Below are 16,945 nucleotides of genomic sequence, written 5' to 3' on the forward strand. Positions count from 1 at the left end.
AAAAACTATTATGTTTGAAAATTCGGTCATTTTAAGGACAATCCATCTATGTCTTACTAGTCATTTTTATGAAAATGTGCGAAAAAAGATACGTATATCAGAAGATAGTATATAGAAGAAGAAATATACCGGAAGAAAGTGAATTTAGAACAGAAAAATAATGTAAGATCAGTTTGCCCATTAAGTTCGTATTTTGAGAATATTTTTTTTTAAAGTTTAAAAGTTTTTTTTTTTTTGTCATTTTAAAAACTATTATGTTTGAAAATTCGGTCATTTTAAGGACACAAGGACAGTCCATGTAAATCTTATTAGTTATTTGTATGAAAATGTATTAAAAAAGATACGTACATTAGAAGATAGTATATAGAAGAAGAAATATACCGGAAGAAAGCGAATTTAGAACAGAAAATTAATGTAAGATCAGTTTGCCCATTAAGTTCGTATTTTGCGAATATTTTTTTTTAAAGTTTAAAAGTTTTTTTGTCATTTTAAAAGCTATTATGTTTGAAAATTCGGTCATTTTAAGGACATAAGGACAGTCCATGTAAATCTTAGTATATAGAAGAAGAAATATACCGGAAGAAAGCGAATTTAGAACAGAAAACTAATGTAAGATCAGTTTGCCCATTAAATTCGTATTTTGAGAAATAAGTATTTCTTCTTTAATTTTATGAATTCGTGTTTTGTCCTTTTAAGAACTAATATGTTTGAAAAATGTCCAAACATTCTAAAAATGTCCAAACGCCTAGAATGAAAAGATTTCCAATAACCATTGATGTGATTTGTATAAAAATTTCTGAAACGCTGTTTTCATAATCTGGAGCTGTATTTTGCTTGAGATTTAAATTCTTTTAAACTGGACACAGCATACATATGCGTAGGAGCTGAATTACAAACAAACCTATAATTATGAAGCTGATGTAGAAACAAAGTAACTAAATTTCCTGTAAAAGGAGACTTCCTTTACTTTCTAATGATTGAATGTGAGATTACATAGTGAGAAATTTCATAATGTTTGTATTTTCTTAATGTTATCACTTCCATAATTAATTAATAATATTCCATAATATTTAAATCGCGAAATAAACAAAAACGTCGTCAATGATTCGAAGCCTACTTCCAATAAACGATTCCGTTTACCTTGGAGAAAAATTTCTCATTCATAAGAACTATTCATGGAAACCTGACTTGCAACAGCAATTAAATAGATGAATGATAATAGATTCGCAAATGGCTATGGCTGTTAGCAAAATTTTATCTGATCTTTTTCTACCTTATTTGTTGTCACGAAGAAGAATATAGCAGCATTTAACACTTAAGTGGAATAATCACAAAAAAAAAAGTTCGCTTCCATTTCTTTTCATTAGATAATCGTGGTTTTATTCTTTTGTCGCCCTATATATTGAGAAAATTAATAAATTTGAAATCGGACCCAGTTATGCTACTTTGGCTCATGCAATTGGAATCATTTCACGATATCTGCACTGGGAAAAATAAATACTCAAAATTCACGGAATTTCTTTCGTTTTTGAAAAAACTTTTTTCTGGGAATGGCTACGAGCAAGCATTTTGAAAAATGGAAAGACAATTTTCTTCCCTTGCATGTTGAGGTGTGTACTTTCTTGCTCTTTTTTCTTCCTTTTGCGCATCAAATAGGGAGGCGGTGGTTTTTTCGTTTATTTCAATTTAGTTCTTGCTTGGTAGTCAGTAGTGTAATTTGGTTATAGGATTTGTTTTCAAATAAGTTTTTCAGCGTTTTATTCTTATGTATTAGTCTTGATTTTATACTTTGGTATTTGCTTAATGTATTTTATATTTTGTATTGTATTTTCTCTTCCTAGACTTAGGCAAAACTTCCGGGGTACAGAAAGAGCAATTTAGACATTTGTCGTGCTCTCAGGGTAGAAAAGGTTTTGAATTTATGGCTTCTGGAGCTGGTACCCCCTGAAGATATCAGCTTCGGTTGTCGTACTTTTTCATAATTTTCCTTTTTCATGCTTTTTGACGAAAATACAGTCCAGCTATTTTATTTTATAACCGTCGTTGAACAGCCGACCCAAGTTCATGGGTTTACGACTACTAACGTTCAACTCCGTAGCCTTGTAATTTTGAACCAATCCAGAAGACAAGAAAACTCCTGGATCAGTACCCCCAGAGGTATTGATTTGTTGTGGGAACATGGAGGACTTTGAGACTCGACAGATTTAACGTGCATCAGTCACCATTTACTACACGGGGAGTCTTCGGCCGGCGAGGATCGAACCCACGACCTCTTGGATATGGGCCCAGCACCCTACCGACCAGGCTATCCCGGCCCTTGAAAGTAAATGTCCAGCTATTTCGAGAACTCCAGCCAATTGAAAGAATGAGGTTGCCCGCTGCTGCAGAAACAGAAGTTAAACTTTATCTATGGAAAGACATACCAAGCTAAACCCAAACAAAACGATGAACACCACATCCTTATTTTAAGTGTGACATATCTTCATAAGCAGTGACTGCGGACCACGAGTCTAGAGTCCAGAGAACTTATCGGTGTTGTTAGACAAAACTTGGTTCGCAAAAATAGGTGCTTTAAAATGCATGCGATTTTATATCGACATAAAAAGGGAAGAAAAAAAAACATTGAGATAACGATATCATTTTGGCAGCAAATTACAGAGGGGTTCTATATGACTAAAAAATTTTATTTCTCAAAATTGAATACTCAATCTTTAATAAACACCTATAGGTACCACCAAATTTGCATTCCTCAACGATAAAGCACAATTTTTTTTTTATGAACATTTAATTTTTTGCCATTTTAATTCATTCGTATTCTAAATTACGTTAAATCGAGTAGACTTCGAAAAAAAATATTTTCAATAGCTCATACTAAATTACTCTCAACATCATGTTTCTTCGAAAACCTGAAGCGTTTAGTCCCATATTACTTGCTGTGAGAACCGTAGTGAAAAAAAAGAAGATATAAACTGCAAAATGGTCCCGAATTTTATAAAATGTTTCAAGCATTTTATTAATATAAACAAGGCAATTGTAAATACTATCTGTTATTATGGCTTTTCAGTTTTCAAATAAATAAATAGAGTAAAATAATAATAATAAGGAAAAAAAGAACTCAATAGAGCCTTTTACAATTGAAAATTTGATCTCCCGCAGTCATAACTTTGTTAAAATATATCATTTACAATTTGACTTTTATAAAAAATATTGAACAAACTGACACCCATATGCATTACTGATGCGTTAAAATATAATAATAAAACATTACAAATCAAATATTCAAAAACACGAAGAATGTTTTCCAATTGTTCAAAAATATCTTTAACTAAAATGTGTTCTTACAGAGTGAAAAAAAATATTTTTAAATATGTACTCAAAAAAAAAAAAAAAAAAAAAAAAAAAAATTCTGAACTTGATAATCTGTCTATGCTTTTTACCAAATTTCTACTCTAATGAGCAATTGTTAGTGTAATTAACAAAACTACATTTTTTTCTATCATAAGCAAATTTGTAAATACACTAAAAAAAAGTAGTAATGTGCATTACCGCACAGAATGTCGAGCGAGCAGAGCGTGACGTAGGGCACAAGGTCGAAAGATTTGCTGCCCACTTCATCCTTCAGTTTCTCGGCAAGGTAGCGAGCGTGGCTGTCGATGACAGGTAAGAAATCATCTAGTATGCGGAAGTGGAATGCCGGCGTCAGGAGCCTCCTCCGCTTCTTCCACTTCATTCCGGAACTGGAATGAAAAATTATCTTGTTTATCATTACTTCTCTTTGAAGATGCATACTTACAGAATTGCTTTTTGGAACTTACAAACAATTACGAGCATAATTGCTTTTAACGACTTAATAACGTAATATTTAATGTAGCTTACTAACATCGATCCATATAATGTTGAAAAGTCTAAATAAATATTAGAAACATAGTCTTTGAATATGGAGACTGGTTCTAAAGAGAAAATATTAATATGAAAAATTAACCAATTCCAGCATTTTGTTTTTCGTTTTTTTCAGGATATTGCATTTACTTAAGGCTGGTCAGCACAAATCTTCGGTTTACGAAAGATCTGTAAAAATTACACAGGTTAATTTTTTTCTGCTGCGTGATTTTTTAAAAACAGTTTTAGGTAATTTCGTATCGCTGATTTCAAATCTGCAATAAGTTTTTCTCTCCAAGCACCATAATTTTTAATCGATATTTTAGAGAACTGTTTAAGTTTGTAAACGTTATACATAAAAAGAGGGTCGCATAAATGTTGCGACAATCTTCTAAGAGCGTTAGAGCACAACATAGAGAATAAAATTGCATTGAAACCCATGCCAAGAAGTGTCCTCATATGCCAAACAATAAAAGCGCTTGCCTATTATAACCTGCTTCTTCGTATGCTTCTGAACAATATAATAGGGAAGCGTTCCTAGCCGTGTACGACGAAATTTCCTGAGGTGGGTTCCTAAGCCATTTTTATAATCATGATGTGTTCCATCTCCCCTAAAAGTTGGACAAAACATTTATGTGATCCCCTTTTATATATAGCGTTTTTAAACCTAAACATTTCGACGAAAAATAGATTAAGACTGCCATTCTTAAAAAAAAATCTGAAGATTTAGGATCAAAGCCAAATTCAGATTTGAAATCTCCACACTTGGATTATGCAAGTGCAAGTATTTGTATAAATGTAACACAACATTTGTTCCCCTTTGTTTTCAACATTCACAGAGGAAAAAAATTTGGTAATGGCATTTCAGACAACAACAAAAAAATTAAATAAATAAAAATCATGATTTTTATACTAAAACCAAAATATCGTATTTAAATGCAGTAATTAACAATAAAATCATATTTTATTGTTAATTTTACCAGAATGATTGCCAACGTGATTCCCTAAAAAATACTAAGCTTTGCACTTTCTCATAGAACCAGAAAACGGTAAATTTTAGCATATTCTGGTAGATTTGGCCATACTTTTTTTACTCAGAGTTAGATATTGAAAAAAAAACAATATTATATTTTGTCATACACTCCATCTTGTAAGCGTTCATTATACTCTAATTTGTAATAATATTTGTGATACATTTTAGTATTCCAACTAGTTATAATTTTTTTGATTTTCTAAGATAAGCCCCATTATGAAAAATGTCTTATATCGTAGTTTTGGTATTGAATAATGTAGTTCACTGCATTTCATAACTTACTTTCAAAAGTTTTTTCTTTTCTTTTCTGATCACTCGCGAGACCAGGCCCTTCTCAGAATTTAATGTATATACCGCCCTGTTCTTGTTCAAGGATTTTCAATTTGTAATGTGACTTTGTAATTTGAGAATCATTGTCTAAACAATCGGGCAACCTAAGTCTTGGTCTTACTCAGATTTTTGATCATTTTAATATTTTATGTTTAGATTTTATTTTTATTTTATGTGTACATATTATACAATATTTTTCAATGTAAAATTTTTCAACGACTATTAAAGTATGCTATTTAAAAAAACACGAATAAAAAAATAAAAAACCCAACGAGGAAAAACTATTGAATGTTAAAAACTTAAAAACAACAATTAAAACAATTTTAGAAATTAGAGCTTAATACTTGCACTTAATGGTTCATAATTATACTAATCCATTAAATTTATTCTCCATTACATTTATTGAGAAGAAAGAAATATTTGCTTTCGCTATTACTAAAATTGAATTGAAATTAACTAGCTGTTTGATTTATTTAAAAAGATATTAGTAATGATTAAAGTTATGAAATAAAGGAAACTTGAAAGCTACGTATTGGCATCACAAGGTGATTTCAACATAATTATATTTAAGATGAAAATTTTTCTCAGTTACATTTCAAACCATTACCTTGTTATTAAGCCTTGTTTGAACCATGGCGCCAAAAAATCATATGCAAATGTCTTCTCAATTAATGCATTGCTACTGAGAATAACCTAAAAAGAAATAATTTGCAATAATAAATAAATAAATTAATTAAAATAAAAAATAAATAAACTAAAATAACGCAAAAATATCATTATTTACGTTATTTTAATTAATTTTTATCTTGACTTTTAATCTAGTAATGAAAAACATTAAGGATAAAATAAAAGATTCTTTATTGTATTTTTAAAATACTTTTTTCCCGTTACAAGCGATACAACTTAATAGCGGTATTTTGTATTTAAGTAATTAATACTATGCAATAGAAGGTTAACTTTTCTAATTTATCTAACGCAAGTAAGTATAATAATTTGATAGAATTTGATTATTTTTAAACCAATAAATCTTCAATCGTTTTTAATTATAAACAATTAAAACAAAGTTTGCAAATATTTTGAATTTTTTTATTTTTATCTTAATTTTTTAAAAGCAAAAATTTTTTTTATGGAAAAAAAGAAAAAAAAAACACTTGGTGCTTAAGTGTATTTTGAAAGTTTTTCCAGCCTTTTTCTTTTTAAGAATTTCGCAATCTATGTAAGTTATTTGTCCTTTTAAATATTATGTAATTTGTTATATCAAATTTGGATTATATCAAAATTAAGCAATGCTATTGATGTTATAGAAGCATTTTTTTAATTAACATTTTCCTTTGTTACAGAATTTTTTTTATTGGTTTAAGATTTCTGATTGTGTAGTTTTGATTTCAAAGAAACAATTTTCGAACTTACGTTATATCAAGATGTATTGCCATATCGCAATGTTTAACAGAAGATGCATCATGATATAAGATTTCCTACATCTCTCAGTCCTAGTACTGACTATAATGAGTTTTTAACTATTCAGTTAGTTATAATTTATGCTTATTGTTTTACTTAAATTTAAGTCACTCAAATGTGCTAAAATATTGAAAGTACATAGTACAAGACCACCTATTTAAGATTTCAACAGTACATATACGTTAACTATAAAATATAGACGTTTGCGTTAAATTTAATATTTTTCCCGAATTTACTCATTTAACATATGCAATAGACAGACAACAATATATATATACTAGTGGGCTGCGCCGCCTGCTCGCTAACGCTCGCCAACCCCCGAAAATTGCTACGCAATCTTACATGGTTTGCTTCGCAAACCAAGCTCGCTTCACTTGCTACTAACTTAGGTACATTGCAAATGCACAAAATTCGAAGAATTCAAAACAATCATTCAAATCCATATAACAACTTTTTTTTAAAAAACAATTACATAAATTTGAATTCAAATAAATGACATGTAATTCGTTAAACCTATTAGAAATGTGCTATAGTATAATTCGTGATATAAATCAAAAATCGTCAAATAAATTCGTGAAAAAAAGCGCTTTCGACAAAATACTAAAATAGAGATCTATCGACAAAGACTACTCACTTCTGCCTAGCTTAATAGTATGAGATTGCCGCAGCTGATGCTCTCTGGTTATTTCAGTTTCCGTTTTTAAAAGCGCTATATGTTGAGCCCCCTCAGCTAGATTTGGCATGTGACATTTTTAGCGGCAATCATTGGTCGATTCGCCGTGTAAGAGAAATAGTAACGTAAACAAAACAAAGCAAACGTTGCCACCGGCGGATAAGAAATACAGCCAAAATTTGGGAGCCACGTAAGAGAATTATATATATTAGATTTTTTCATTTTACACTAATTTGTTTTTAAAGTTCAGTTAGTTACACTATTTTGTATGAGATTTGAGTACATTTTGTACAAACACAAATTCTTGGTATATTGGATTCTTTTTTTTTTTACTTTTAAAAGTTCTCAAAAATTTCAGTCGTGAGAAAAACTTCACTTACAACTTAAAATTTGAAACACGCATGAGGTTACATTCCTTGTTAAGATAAGGTACCTTCAGCGATATCGGAAAAGTTTTATTGCCCGCGAAGCACAATTTAATACTGATCTTTGAGAAGTTAAGAAGTTGTTGAAATGAAATTATTTATCACCATGGCACAGAAATCCAATTCAGTCACGGAACGCGAGAAGCTTCAAACAACCCTTCTATTGTTTCGATATATAGCATCTGATACTATCATTATTTTCTCGTTTTCACCTCCGAACGCATATTTTCAGGCTATTTGCGATTTCCCTAGTTTAGTCCTACTTTGTGGTTAAATTTACTCGATCACTAACTATGGGCAAGATAAAAATACGAAATTTAAACTTTATTCCCATTGTTTTAAAACCAAACAAGCGGAAGGAAGTAAAATAATCTGTTTTTTAATTATCTTTAGTAGTTCTTCGCACATTGAGAAAGAAAGTATGGTCAAAACTACCAGAATATGGTAAAATTTACCGTTTTTCTAGCTCTATGGGAACAGCAAAAAGCTTGGTATTTTTTACCGAAACGCATTGATAATGATTTTGGTAAAATTAGCATTGAAATATGGTTTTATAGTGTGTGATAAAACAAGGTAAATGTAGTACTTTTGTCATGATATTTCAGGCTATGGCATACAAATTAATATTCGGTAAATTTATTTTTCAGTTTTGTATTTTTTACTAAATGTGTGTTACTAAGATTATAATTGTGAAAACCAGAATTTTCAATTAATCATTACCATATGAAAGGAAAAATTATGAAACGAATGGTTTAAATACCGTATAAATTTGCTTTTATCGCTAGAATTTTTAATTTTCTTTTCTAAATGAGAAATGCAATTATCATACAGTACGGTAATTTTATCAGAATTGTTTTCTCAGAGCATAAAAATTATGTTTTAAAACTGTCTTACTCAATGTTAACTAACACACTTATTACCAATAAACCTTTTGTAAAATAGTATAACAATAATGAGTGTCTGAGGTAAGAATAAAATAATTCATAAAACTAGATTTAGATTGTTTTTAAATGATTTATGATACTTAATTAATTTCAAATGATTTTTCTCCTTGTATTGAAATTATATTTGAAAATTCTTTCTTAATGTTAACTAATACACTAATTACTAAAAAACTTATACTTTTTTGTAAAATTCGTAGCAGTATTCACCGGTAGCAATGAAATAATTCATAGAACTAGATTTATATTATTCTAGATTTATATTAGATTTATATTATTACATAGATTTGGATAAGGATTTATGTACTATAAATAACTTAAACCGACAAACTTTGCTTTTCTTTAGAATAGCTGGCGTATGTTTAAATCAGTGTTCTATCCCTATAAATGTGTCCTCTTTGCCCTTTTCGTTAAAATAAGCCACTATTCCTAAAACAATCACTGCCTCTTAATTCATATTCCATTAAAAAAACTAATTCACTGTTTAAATAATAATTGCTCACTGGTAAAATTATCTGCGTTTATTGGCTTAATCCTGATTATTATTACAAATTATTTACTTTGTTAGAAATACTCTCAATTGGTTATATTTTTATAAGTTTTTCTTCTTTTTGGGGGGATAATTTTATGATAAATTAATAGGTGATTTTAATTTTTTCTTAAATAAATATTTCTTTTTAATAAAAATGCATATTTCAATATTCATTTCATTTTCTCATAATTTTTAGTTTAAATAATACTTGAAAAGCTTTCAAGTTGTTTATCAAATATTTTTTTTTGTTTACTTTCTTTTGAAAAAAAAAAATTATGCACAGAGATCGTCTTTTAGTATGCCTTTATTTTTTTCTGCATAAAATATAATTTCTTATTTTATTTTTATAGTGAGTGAAAATTATTTTTTTAAATATATGCTTAAAATAATGTGAAGGTAATTAAAAAATTTTGAGCATCAAATTCAGTTGTTGCATAACACACATTTTGATAAATTTTTGAGATGTTAAGTGAATGCCCTATCAAAACTCTATAATTACCCTTTTCTGTGGGATAGCACGCTGTACTTTTTTTTATTTCTCGGAAAAATTCTGTTTAAATTTGCATATCAACCTCGATAATTCTTCTCCATTTTTTATAAATTACCCGTTGGAAACATGCTTTAATTTTTAAAATTGTAAACATTATTTTTTCACAGGGGTAATTGTGAACCCAAGTCAAAATTCCGGAAAATTTCTTGAGTTAAAAAAAAAAGTTTAAATTCAAAAATTAGAAAAACAATTTAAACCAGATGTTTTTTAATTTTTCTCAATATTTCTTAGTTTACTTAAAATACATTTAAAATTTTACACAAACCTATGATAACCTGGAAAAGTAATTAAAATTTACAAATATGTCTTTCTTTCTTGAGTTTATGATTATAACAACTATTTACTGATAAAAAATGAATATTAATCATGAATGTAAGCTTATAAAGTATCTCCCTGGCTCTCCCTTACAAACAAATAAAATAAACTGTGTTTTTAAGTTCTACCTTTGAAAATTTGATTCCCGGAAACTTCTGTGATCAATGATTTTTTGAAACGTTTGGACCTTCGATCTCCGGAAACTTCCGGATCACTGTTAGCGAAAAATCCGGAAATCCAGATTTTTTCCGGAGCACAATCAGCCCTGAAGTTTTTCAATTGTGCCATTTCAGTCTCAATCTTAATCACATTATTGTGGGTTAAATTTTGATATTTTTCTGTCATACACCGACAACGTTTTTGATTAATTTTGTAGATACTTTCTTAAGAAAGTGACACTCGTTAAAACAAATTCATCTGCAATGCGTTTTATGCCAATTTTGAGAGTAATATAATTGGTTTTGAATGTTTAAAGGTAGTTTTCTATGAATGTTTAAAAGTAATTTTCCTTTGAGCGTACACATATAAAATTTTAAGCAAATCGTTAGAAAATTGCAATTGAACATATACACTTCATGTTTCATGTGAATTGGCAGAATATGACGTTGCATCATATTTTGTTCAAATCAGCGCAGAATTGCGCTGCATTATAGCTTGCGCAAATCGGTGGAAAATAGCGCTTGAACGTTTTTGCATAATGTATTACGTTACTTGCGCTACATAATATTTAATGCAAATTATCGGATAATTCTTCTGCATTATAGTTTGGACAAATCGGTGGAGAATTTTACTTGAACATATGTACACATTTGATTTTAGGCAAATAGGTGGTAAATTGCACTTGAACGTATACACATCATATTTTGAGCAAATCGATGAACATACTAACAATCTAATTAGATTCGAGTTTTTATAAATCGATTACTTTTGACCTAAAACAGAAAAAAAAACATTTTTAAGAATTTAACGTTCTCAAAAGTGAGGGCAAAAATTGCTTCGGTAAAAAAGTGAATAACTCATATTTCGTAAATGATATCATTTCGTATTCATTGCAATATCATATATCTCACGTATCTCAAATATCATCTTATATTCATTGCATTAATTTCCAAATATTTACTTTTAATAGAATCTCAAATATTCGATTGCACGTGTTGGTTTCTTGTGCAGTTAATTCGCAACCAATGTCTTCTGATGGATTCTCCATCATAATAAGTCCATTTTCGATATCCTCTGTTTAAGATCCGATAACATTGACTGTGTTTTTCTTAAATCTGCTGCTTCAAGAACTTTAAGGTGAATTCTATCTACTTTTTCTTCAATTAGGAAATTACTAAATGGCTCTTCCTCCCGATATCCGATATTAAATCTTTTTCCATTCTGAATCATTCAATCATTATGGCATAAGCGATGTATGGTAGATCAAGCCATGCTTGTTCGATAATACGATCAACTAGCTGTGCATTATCAGGAACAATAAAAATACTTATTTTTTTGCCTTTTACTGTATAGACTTCAATATCAGCTTCAATTTTTCCAATAGTGGTCACTGCAAGTATCTTTTGATTTCCAAAATCGTATAATTCATTGACAGCAGGTTCAAGTTTCAGTTCAAGTTTCTGAGAAATTGACATAGAAAGAAGACAACAAGAACTGCTGGTATTAATTAAAGCCTGTATTACGTCACAATTATTAAGTTTTGTCTTTTTCAAGAATGAAGTACGCTCTTCGGTATTTTCGCCTTGTGTAACAAGTAAACTTTTATCGCTTGAACAACTATCTTCAGCCTCTAGAAAAATTTCTTTTGGCTATGTAGCTGGTTTTATTGTATTTTCGAAATGCTATAACTGGTTTTGGCAAAGGGTAGTCCTTAGAAATATGTCCAAAATTGCTGAAGTTGAAACATTTTGGTTCACCTCTTTTACTGTAGGGTGTAATACGGTACATTTTTTCTTTTCGTTGTGCGTAGCAATTGCTTCATCTTTAATGGAGTTTGTCTAAAATCTCTTCCTTACGCGATTGTTTATTCTTAAAACTTGATCTCTAAGTGTTATAATCACCCAGTTTCTCTACTAAATTTTGGATGAATCAACCTAGACCAATCATCAATAAAATGGTGTTTTACTTAGTGAGACACTTTAAGTTTAATCAGATCCGCTATAATAAGATCTCTAAACTTTTCAAAATTATCTTCTTCAACTCCATTAATCCATTCGTTAAAAAAATATTTTTACTCGTAAGCAAAAATTTGTTCCTACATTCTCATTTTGCATGAAATATTTTTGGCGAAACTTTTCAGGCGTTAATTTATAATTTAAATTCCATTTCAATTTTCTTTACCTCGTCTTGTCTTTCGCGTTTTTCACTTTCTTCTTGGTGCTTACGTTTTTCAATTTCTTCGTGACGTTTTACGTTCTTCAATTTCTTCTTGGCGTTTAGATTCTTCAATTTTTCTTGACGTCTACGTTCTTCAAATTCTTCTCTTTTTCTTCTTTCATTTATTATAGTTTTCAACCATTCTTTAACACAATCTTCATTATGCTCTTTGCTCGCCAAAATTATCCTTTTTAAATACAAAAATAACATTGACTCTGTTTTTCTTAAATCTGTTGCTTCAAGAACTTTAAGGCGAATTCATTTTGTACTCATAAGGAATTTCCTTACGATGTAAAAGGTTTTAAATAAATACCATTTGTGATTTTGCTGCCTTCTTATGTAGTTAAATTAACATTAATTAATCCTTTATAGAATACAAAACAAATACTTATTGATAATATAAGCGTACTCGTAACTTACTACATTCACGTTCATTTCGTATGGACGTTCTTTACTATCCTTTTATATTATTTTATATTATATTCGAATTCTTTCATATTACAAAACAAAAACAAAACCTCCGTCACCATTCCTAATTTACAACATATATGCTCTTAAGCAATTTTAATTATTAAATTTTAATTTTAAAGATAGATTTAACCGATTTCCATATAATGAGTAAGACTTACTTTTTGCTTATTCACCTATGAATGAAGTTATAAAAATTATGTCTTTGAGTATATTTATGTTTAGATGCCTACTGATACATCAAAAATAACATAATCATTTAGATTTTAACTGGATAATATAACAAATGGCATTTTTTATTTTTATGCAACTACAAATATGCATTAACTTAATTATCTTTATGACGGAAAAAAGACATAAATGTCATGCATTAAGAACGCATAATTTAATCAAACAAGGCTATCTTGAGTAGTTATCTTGTAAAAAATTAAATGAACCTATATTTTCCAGTTTTACGACTAAGCATTAAGAAGAAAATATCAGCATGAATCTGTCAGAGTTACTTTATTGCCATTTGTTAGGAGAAAAAAATATAACTAGAGAACATGACGGAAATTTCAACTAGATGAAAATATCTTAGAAGTAATCAGATTGCGATATACATAGTAAATATTATTGATTAATTCTCACGGTGAATTAAGGAAACCAGGTTCTAATAGTTAATTTATTTAATCAGGAGTTTTTCTAATTAGTAAACGTGAGGATAATACACAAAAAATAAGTTACCGTAGGTAGTGAGCTTTATTATAAATTTTAATTTAAATCGATTAAAACAAATAATTAATAGGTTCGGATAGGGAATTACGTGATAAAAAATCAAATCTCTAATAACCAATTTTATGGTTGTATTTTACATAATAAAAATATTAAAAAAAATATGTTGAAATGTTACAGTTTATATTTGTTTCGTTTTTCTTTTCCTTCTCGTTCTTATTTTTGAATAATTATCTTTTGGATGGTAGTAATTTTAGTTTAGTAACTGAATCACTTGTTTTTTACGAATAATTTATTATATAAGTTTTTAAATTTTTAGGTGTTTTTAAAATTTATTATTTTTTTTTTGTTAAACATAAAATGTTCTTTAAATCTGCTGTTTTTTGAAAATTGCAAAAAAATTGTTTCTCAGAAATTAATAAATTAAATTAATAATTTAAATATCAAAGAAAATTATTACTAGAACAGCACAGATATAAGATGATACAGGTAGTGAAAAGACTCAGATATAAATAATTAAAAAATGTATATCTACGTAATGCAGATGTACAAATTACAGTAAGTAAATGTGCAAATGTAAGTGTGTATATCTTTTATTTTTCTAATTTTGAATAATTAGCTTTTAGATAATAGTAATCATAGCTGAGTATTATCTGTATTAACTAAATATTATCTTAAATTCAAATAAATTTCTGACACCTAAGAAACATATAAAAGATGATACAGCTAGTATAAATACTTATATAAATATTTAAATATGTACATCTCTGAAAATGTATAACTTACAACACGTTAATGTACAAGTGTACGTTGCTACATATTTAATTTCTTTTTTTATTTTTGAATAATTATCGTTTACATGGCAGTAATCTTAGCTAAATATTAACTGAATAACTTGTTTTTTAAACGTAATTTATTATTAGTTTTCAGACTTTTACTTGCTTTTTTTCAAAATTAATTCTTTCTAATTTAAAATAAAATATTTTTTCCCTTTAAGTCTGATGCAGTGTTTTTGAAAATTACAAGAAAATGTTTATCTTAAATTTCAGATTACAACATCTGAATAAATTTTTGATACCAAGGAAAGTTATCGATTGAGCAACATAGATATAAGCTGATACATATAGTATAAATACTTAGAGAAAAATATTTAAAAATGTACACCTGTATACGTAAATGTACAAATGTAAATGTGTAAGATTTCTTTATTTATTTTCGAAAAATTATTATGTAGATGGCAGTCATTTTAGCTAAATATTAAATGAACCACTTACTTTTTATGCATAATTTATTATTAGTTTTCAAACTTTTTTTAAAAAATTATTCCTTTTTCGCTTTAAAATAAAATGCTTTTTCTCTTTAAAACTGATGCTGTGTTTTTTGAAAAAAAAATTACAAGAAAATGTTTATTTTCAATTTCAGACTAAACCATTTGAATAAACTTCTAATACCAAAGAAAGTTATCGACAGAGCAACATAGGTATAAGATGATACAGATAGTATTAAAACACATACATTAATACTTTGATATAAATACCGTGTCCTGGAGGCATTTTTTTCCGGACTGCATAGGTAATGATTTTGGTAAAGTTACCAATAAGGAACGATTAAATAGTATGTGATAAAAAAAATTTAAATATGGTATAATTTCTTAATTTTATCATGATGACTTAAAACATGGCATGAAAGTTATTTATTCGGTTAAATTCACTTTGCAGTTTTGTAATTTTTACGGAAAGAGTGGTTAGAAAACTATGATTTTGAAAACCTGTATTTCCGGTAAGCCGTTACCATATGAACGGGAAAATTACAAAATGAATGGTTTAAATACCGTATATTTTGGTTTCATTAAACAGAATTGAGATATTTTTTTTTTACCTGAAATATAATAAGCATACAGTAGGGTAATTTCACTCGAATTTTGTTCTCCGTGTAGTAAGTTTTAAATTTCCAAATGATAGATTGAAAAAAAGTTTGTAAAAGAAGATATAGATTCCAAATGAGAAAATAAGGAGACTTCAGTTCAATTGTGCAGCACGGAGAGTTAATTTGCTAGAATGAAATTTTTACATATTTTAATCTTAAATTTTTAACTATATATTTTGTTAATGAATAACGACCGTGATATATCCCATTTAGATCGCCTTTTTTTCCTGCTGTGTGCTGTGTTTTTTTTTTCTTTATCCACGCATGTATTTTCTCACAATTTTTCTGTTTTTAATAAACTTGATTAAATACTTTTCGAAAACAAATATTACTTACCTCAACTGTTTCTGGTTTGTAAAACAATACAACTGGCTTGAGTCCAAACCAAAACCTTAGAAGCCTTTCCTTATCATAAATATGTGCAACACCACACAAAAATTGAAAAGAAACTGAAACAGAGAGAAAAAATAACTGATCAGAAAATGGTAGGAAATAAAATAAATTATAGTATTATTTTTCATGAAAAATTGTATTTTGCATTTATTGCATTTTGCATTTATTTATTATTGGTTAGGAAAAAGAACTTTTTCTGGCAAGCGCCGATATTCTGCCAGTACACTGTTAGACATTCCTCTGAAAAAATGGTTAAATAACAATTTATTTAATTGTTATTTCGCCATATTTAAGCAAAACCATCAAATAACCATAAATAAAGGGGTATTCAAACTATTAACTGTGAGAAAAATGGTTGTTTACTGCTTTCGCCTAATACGGTTAACCAACCAAGATCTTATCGCACCAACAAGACCCACATTCCAGCTCTCTACAATGCCCATTACCTAAGAAAAAGCCGATCTTCTATGTCCAGTTTAATTTCTTTTTTATTGTTTTGAAGCCATGCTAGTTGTAAATGGTTAAAAAACCAAATCGTTCTGTATCTATGGTTTTATAACCATTCCAGTTACAAACGATTTCAAAACCATAACGGTAAAAAAGGGTTTTTACCGCAAACTTTATGGCTAATCAGATAGAAAGGCTGGTGTGGATACTTTATCATTATTTTAGAATGAAAATTCTCACAGTGTATTGACATAGTCTCTGATAAATGCCAGGAATATATATCCATATTTTTCTCACTTAAATACCGACACTAAGCATGTATTCATGAGAAAAAACAATTTTTGCATCTAACCAAAAATAGAACTTTAAAAATGTTATTTTAGCACTGAAAGGTAATGTAAGAAAAAAGTTTAAATAACAGCACAGGAAAATACGTTTTTTAACATAAATGGTTTGTTAAATAAAAGAGAAAAGAAAATCAGCTT

The 16,945-nt window shown here is 28.5% G+C and overlaps 1 protein-coding gene and 1 long non-coding RNA gene across 2 annotated transcripts in view; one reads left to right on the forward strand and one right to left on the reverse strand.

Moving 5' to 3' along the window:
* LOC139425706 (uncharacterized) overlaps positions 1–16,945 on the forward strand; it is a 148,800-nt gene that overhangs the window by 63,596 nt on the left and 68,259 nt on the right. The window lies entirely within an intron of this gene.
* Positions 1–16,945, reverse strand: part of LOC107441955 (cytochrome P450 4c3) — an 89,267-nt gene that overhangs the window by 21,835 nt on the left and 50,487 nt on the right. The window contains exons 2-4 of the mRNA XM_071181412.2: positions 15,957–16,069; positions 5,850–5,935; positions 3,547–3,737 (exon numbers count right to left, since the gene is read on the reverse strand). Coding sequence (XP_071037513.2) covers positions 3,547–3,737; positions 5,850–5,935; positions 15,957–16,069 — 390 coding nt within the window. The remainder of the gene's footprint in view (positions 1–3,546; positions 3,738–5,849; positions 5,936–15,956; positions 16,070–16,945) is intronic.

The sequence above is a fragment of the Parasteatoda tepidariorum genome, chromosome 8 (genome assembly GCF_982258835.1).
Source record: "Parasteatoda tepidariorum strain Cologne lab strain chromosome 8, Ptep-v5.0, whole genome shotgun sequence".
In the NCBI taxonomy this organism is placed as follows: domain Eukaryota; kingdom Metazoa; phylum Arthropoda; class Arachnida; order Araneae; family Theridiidae; genus Parasteatoda; species Parasteatoda tepidariorum.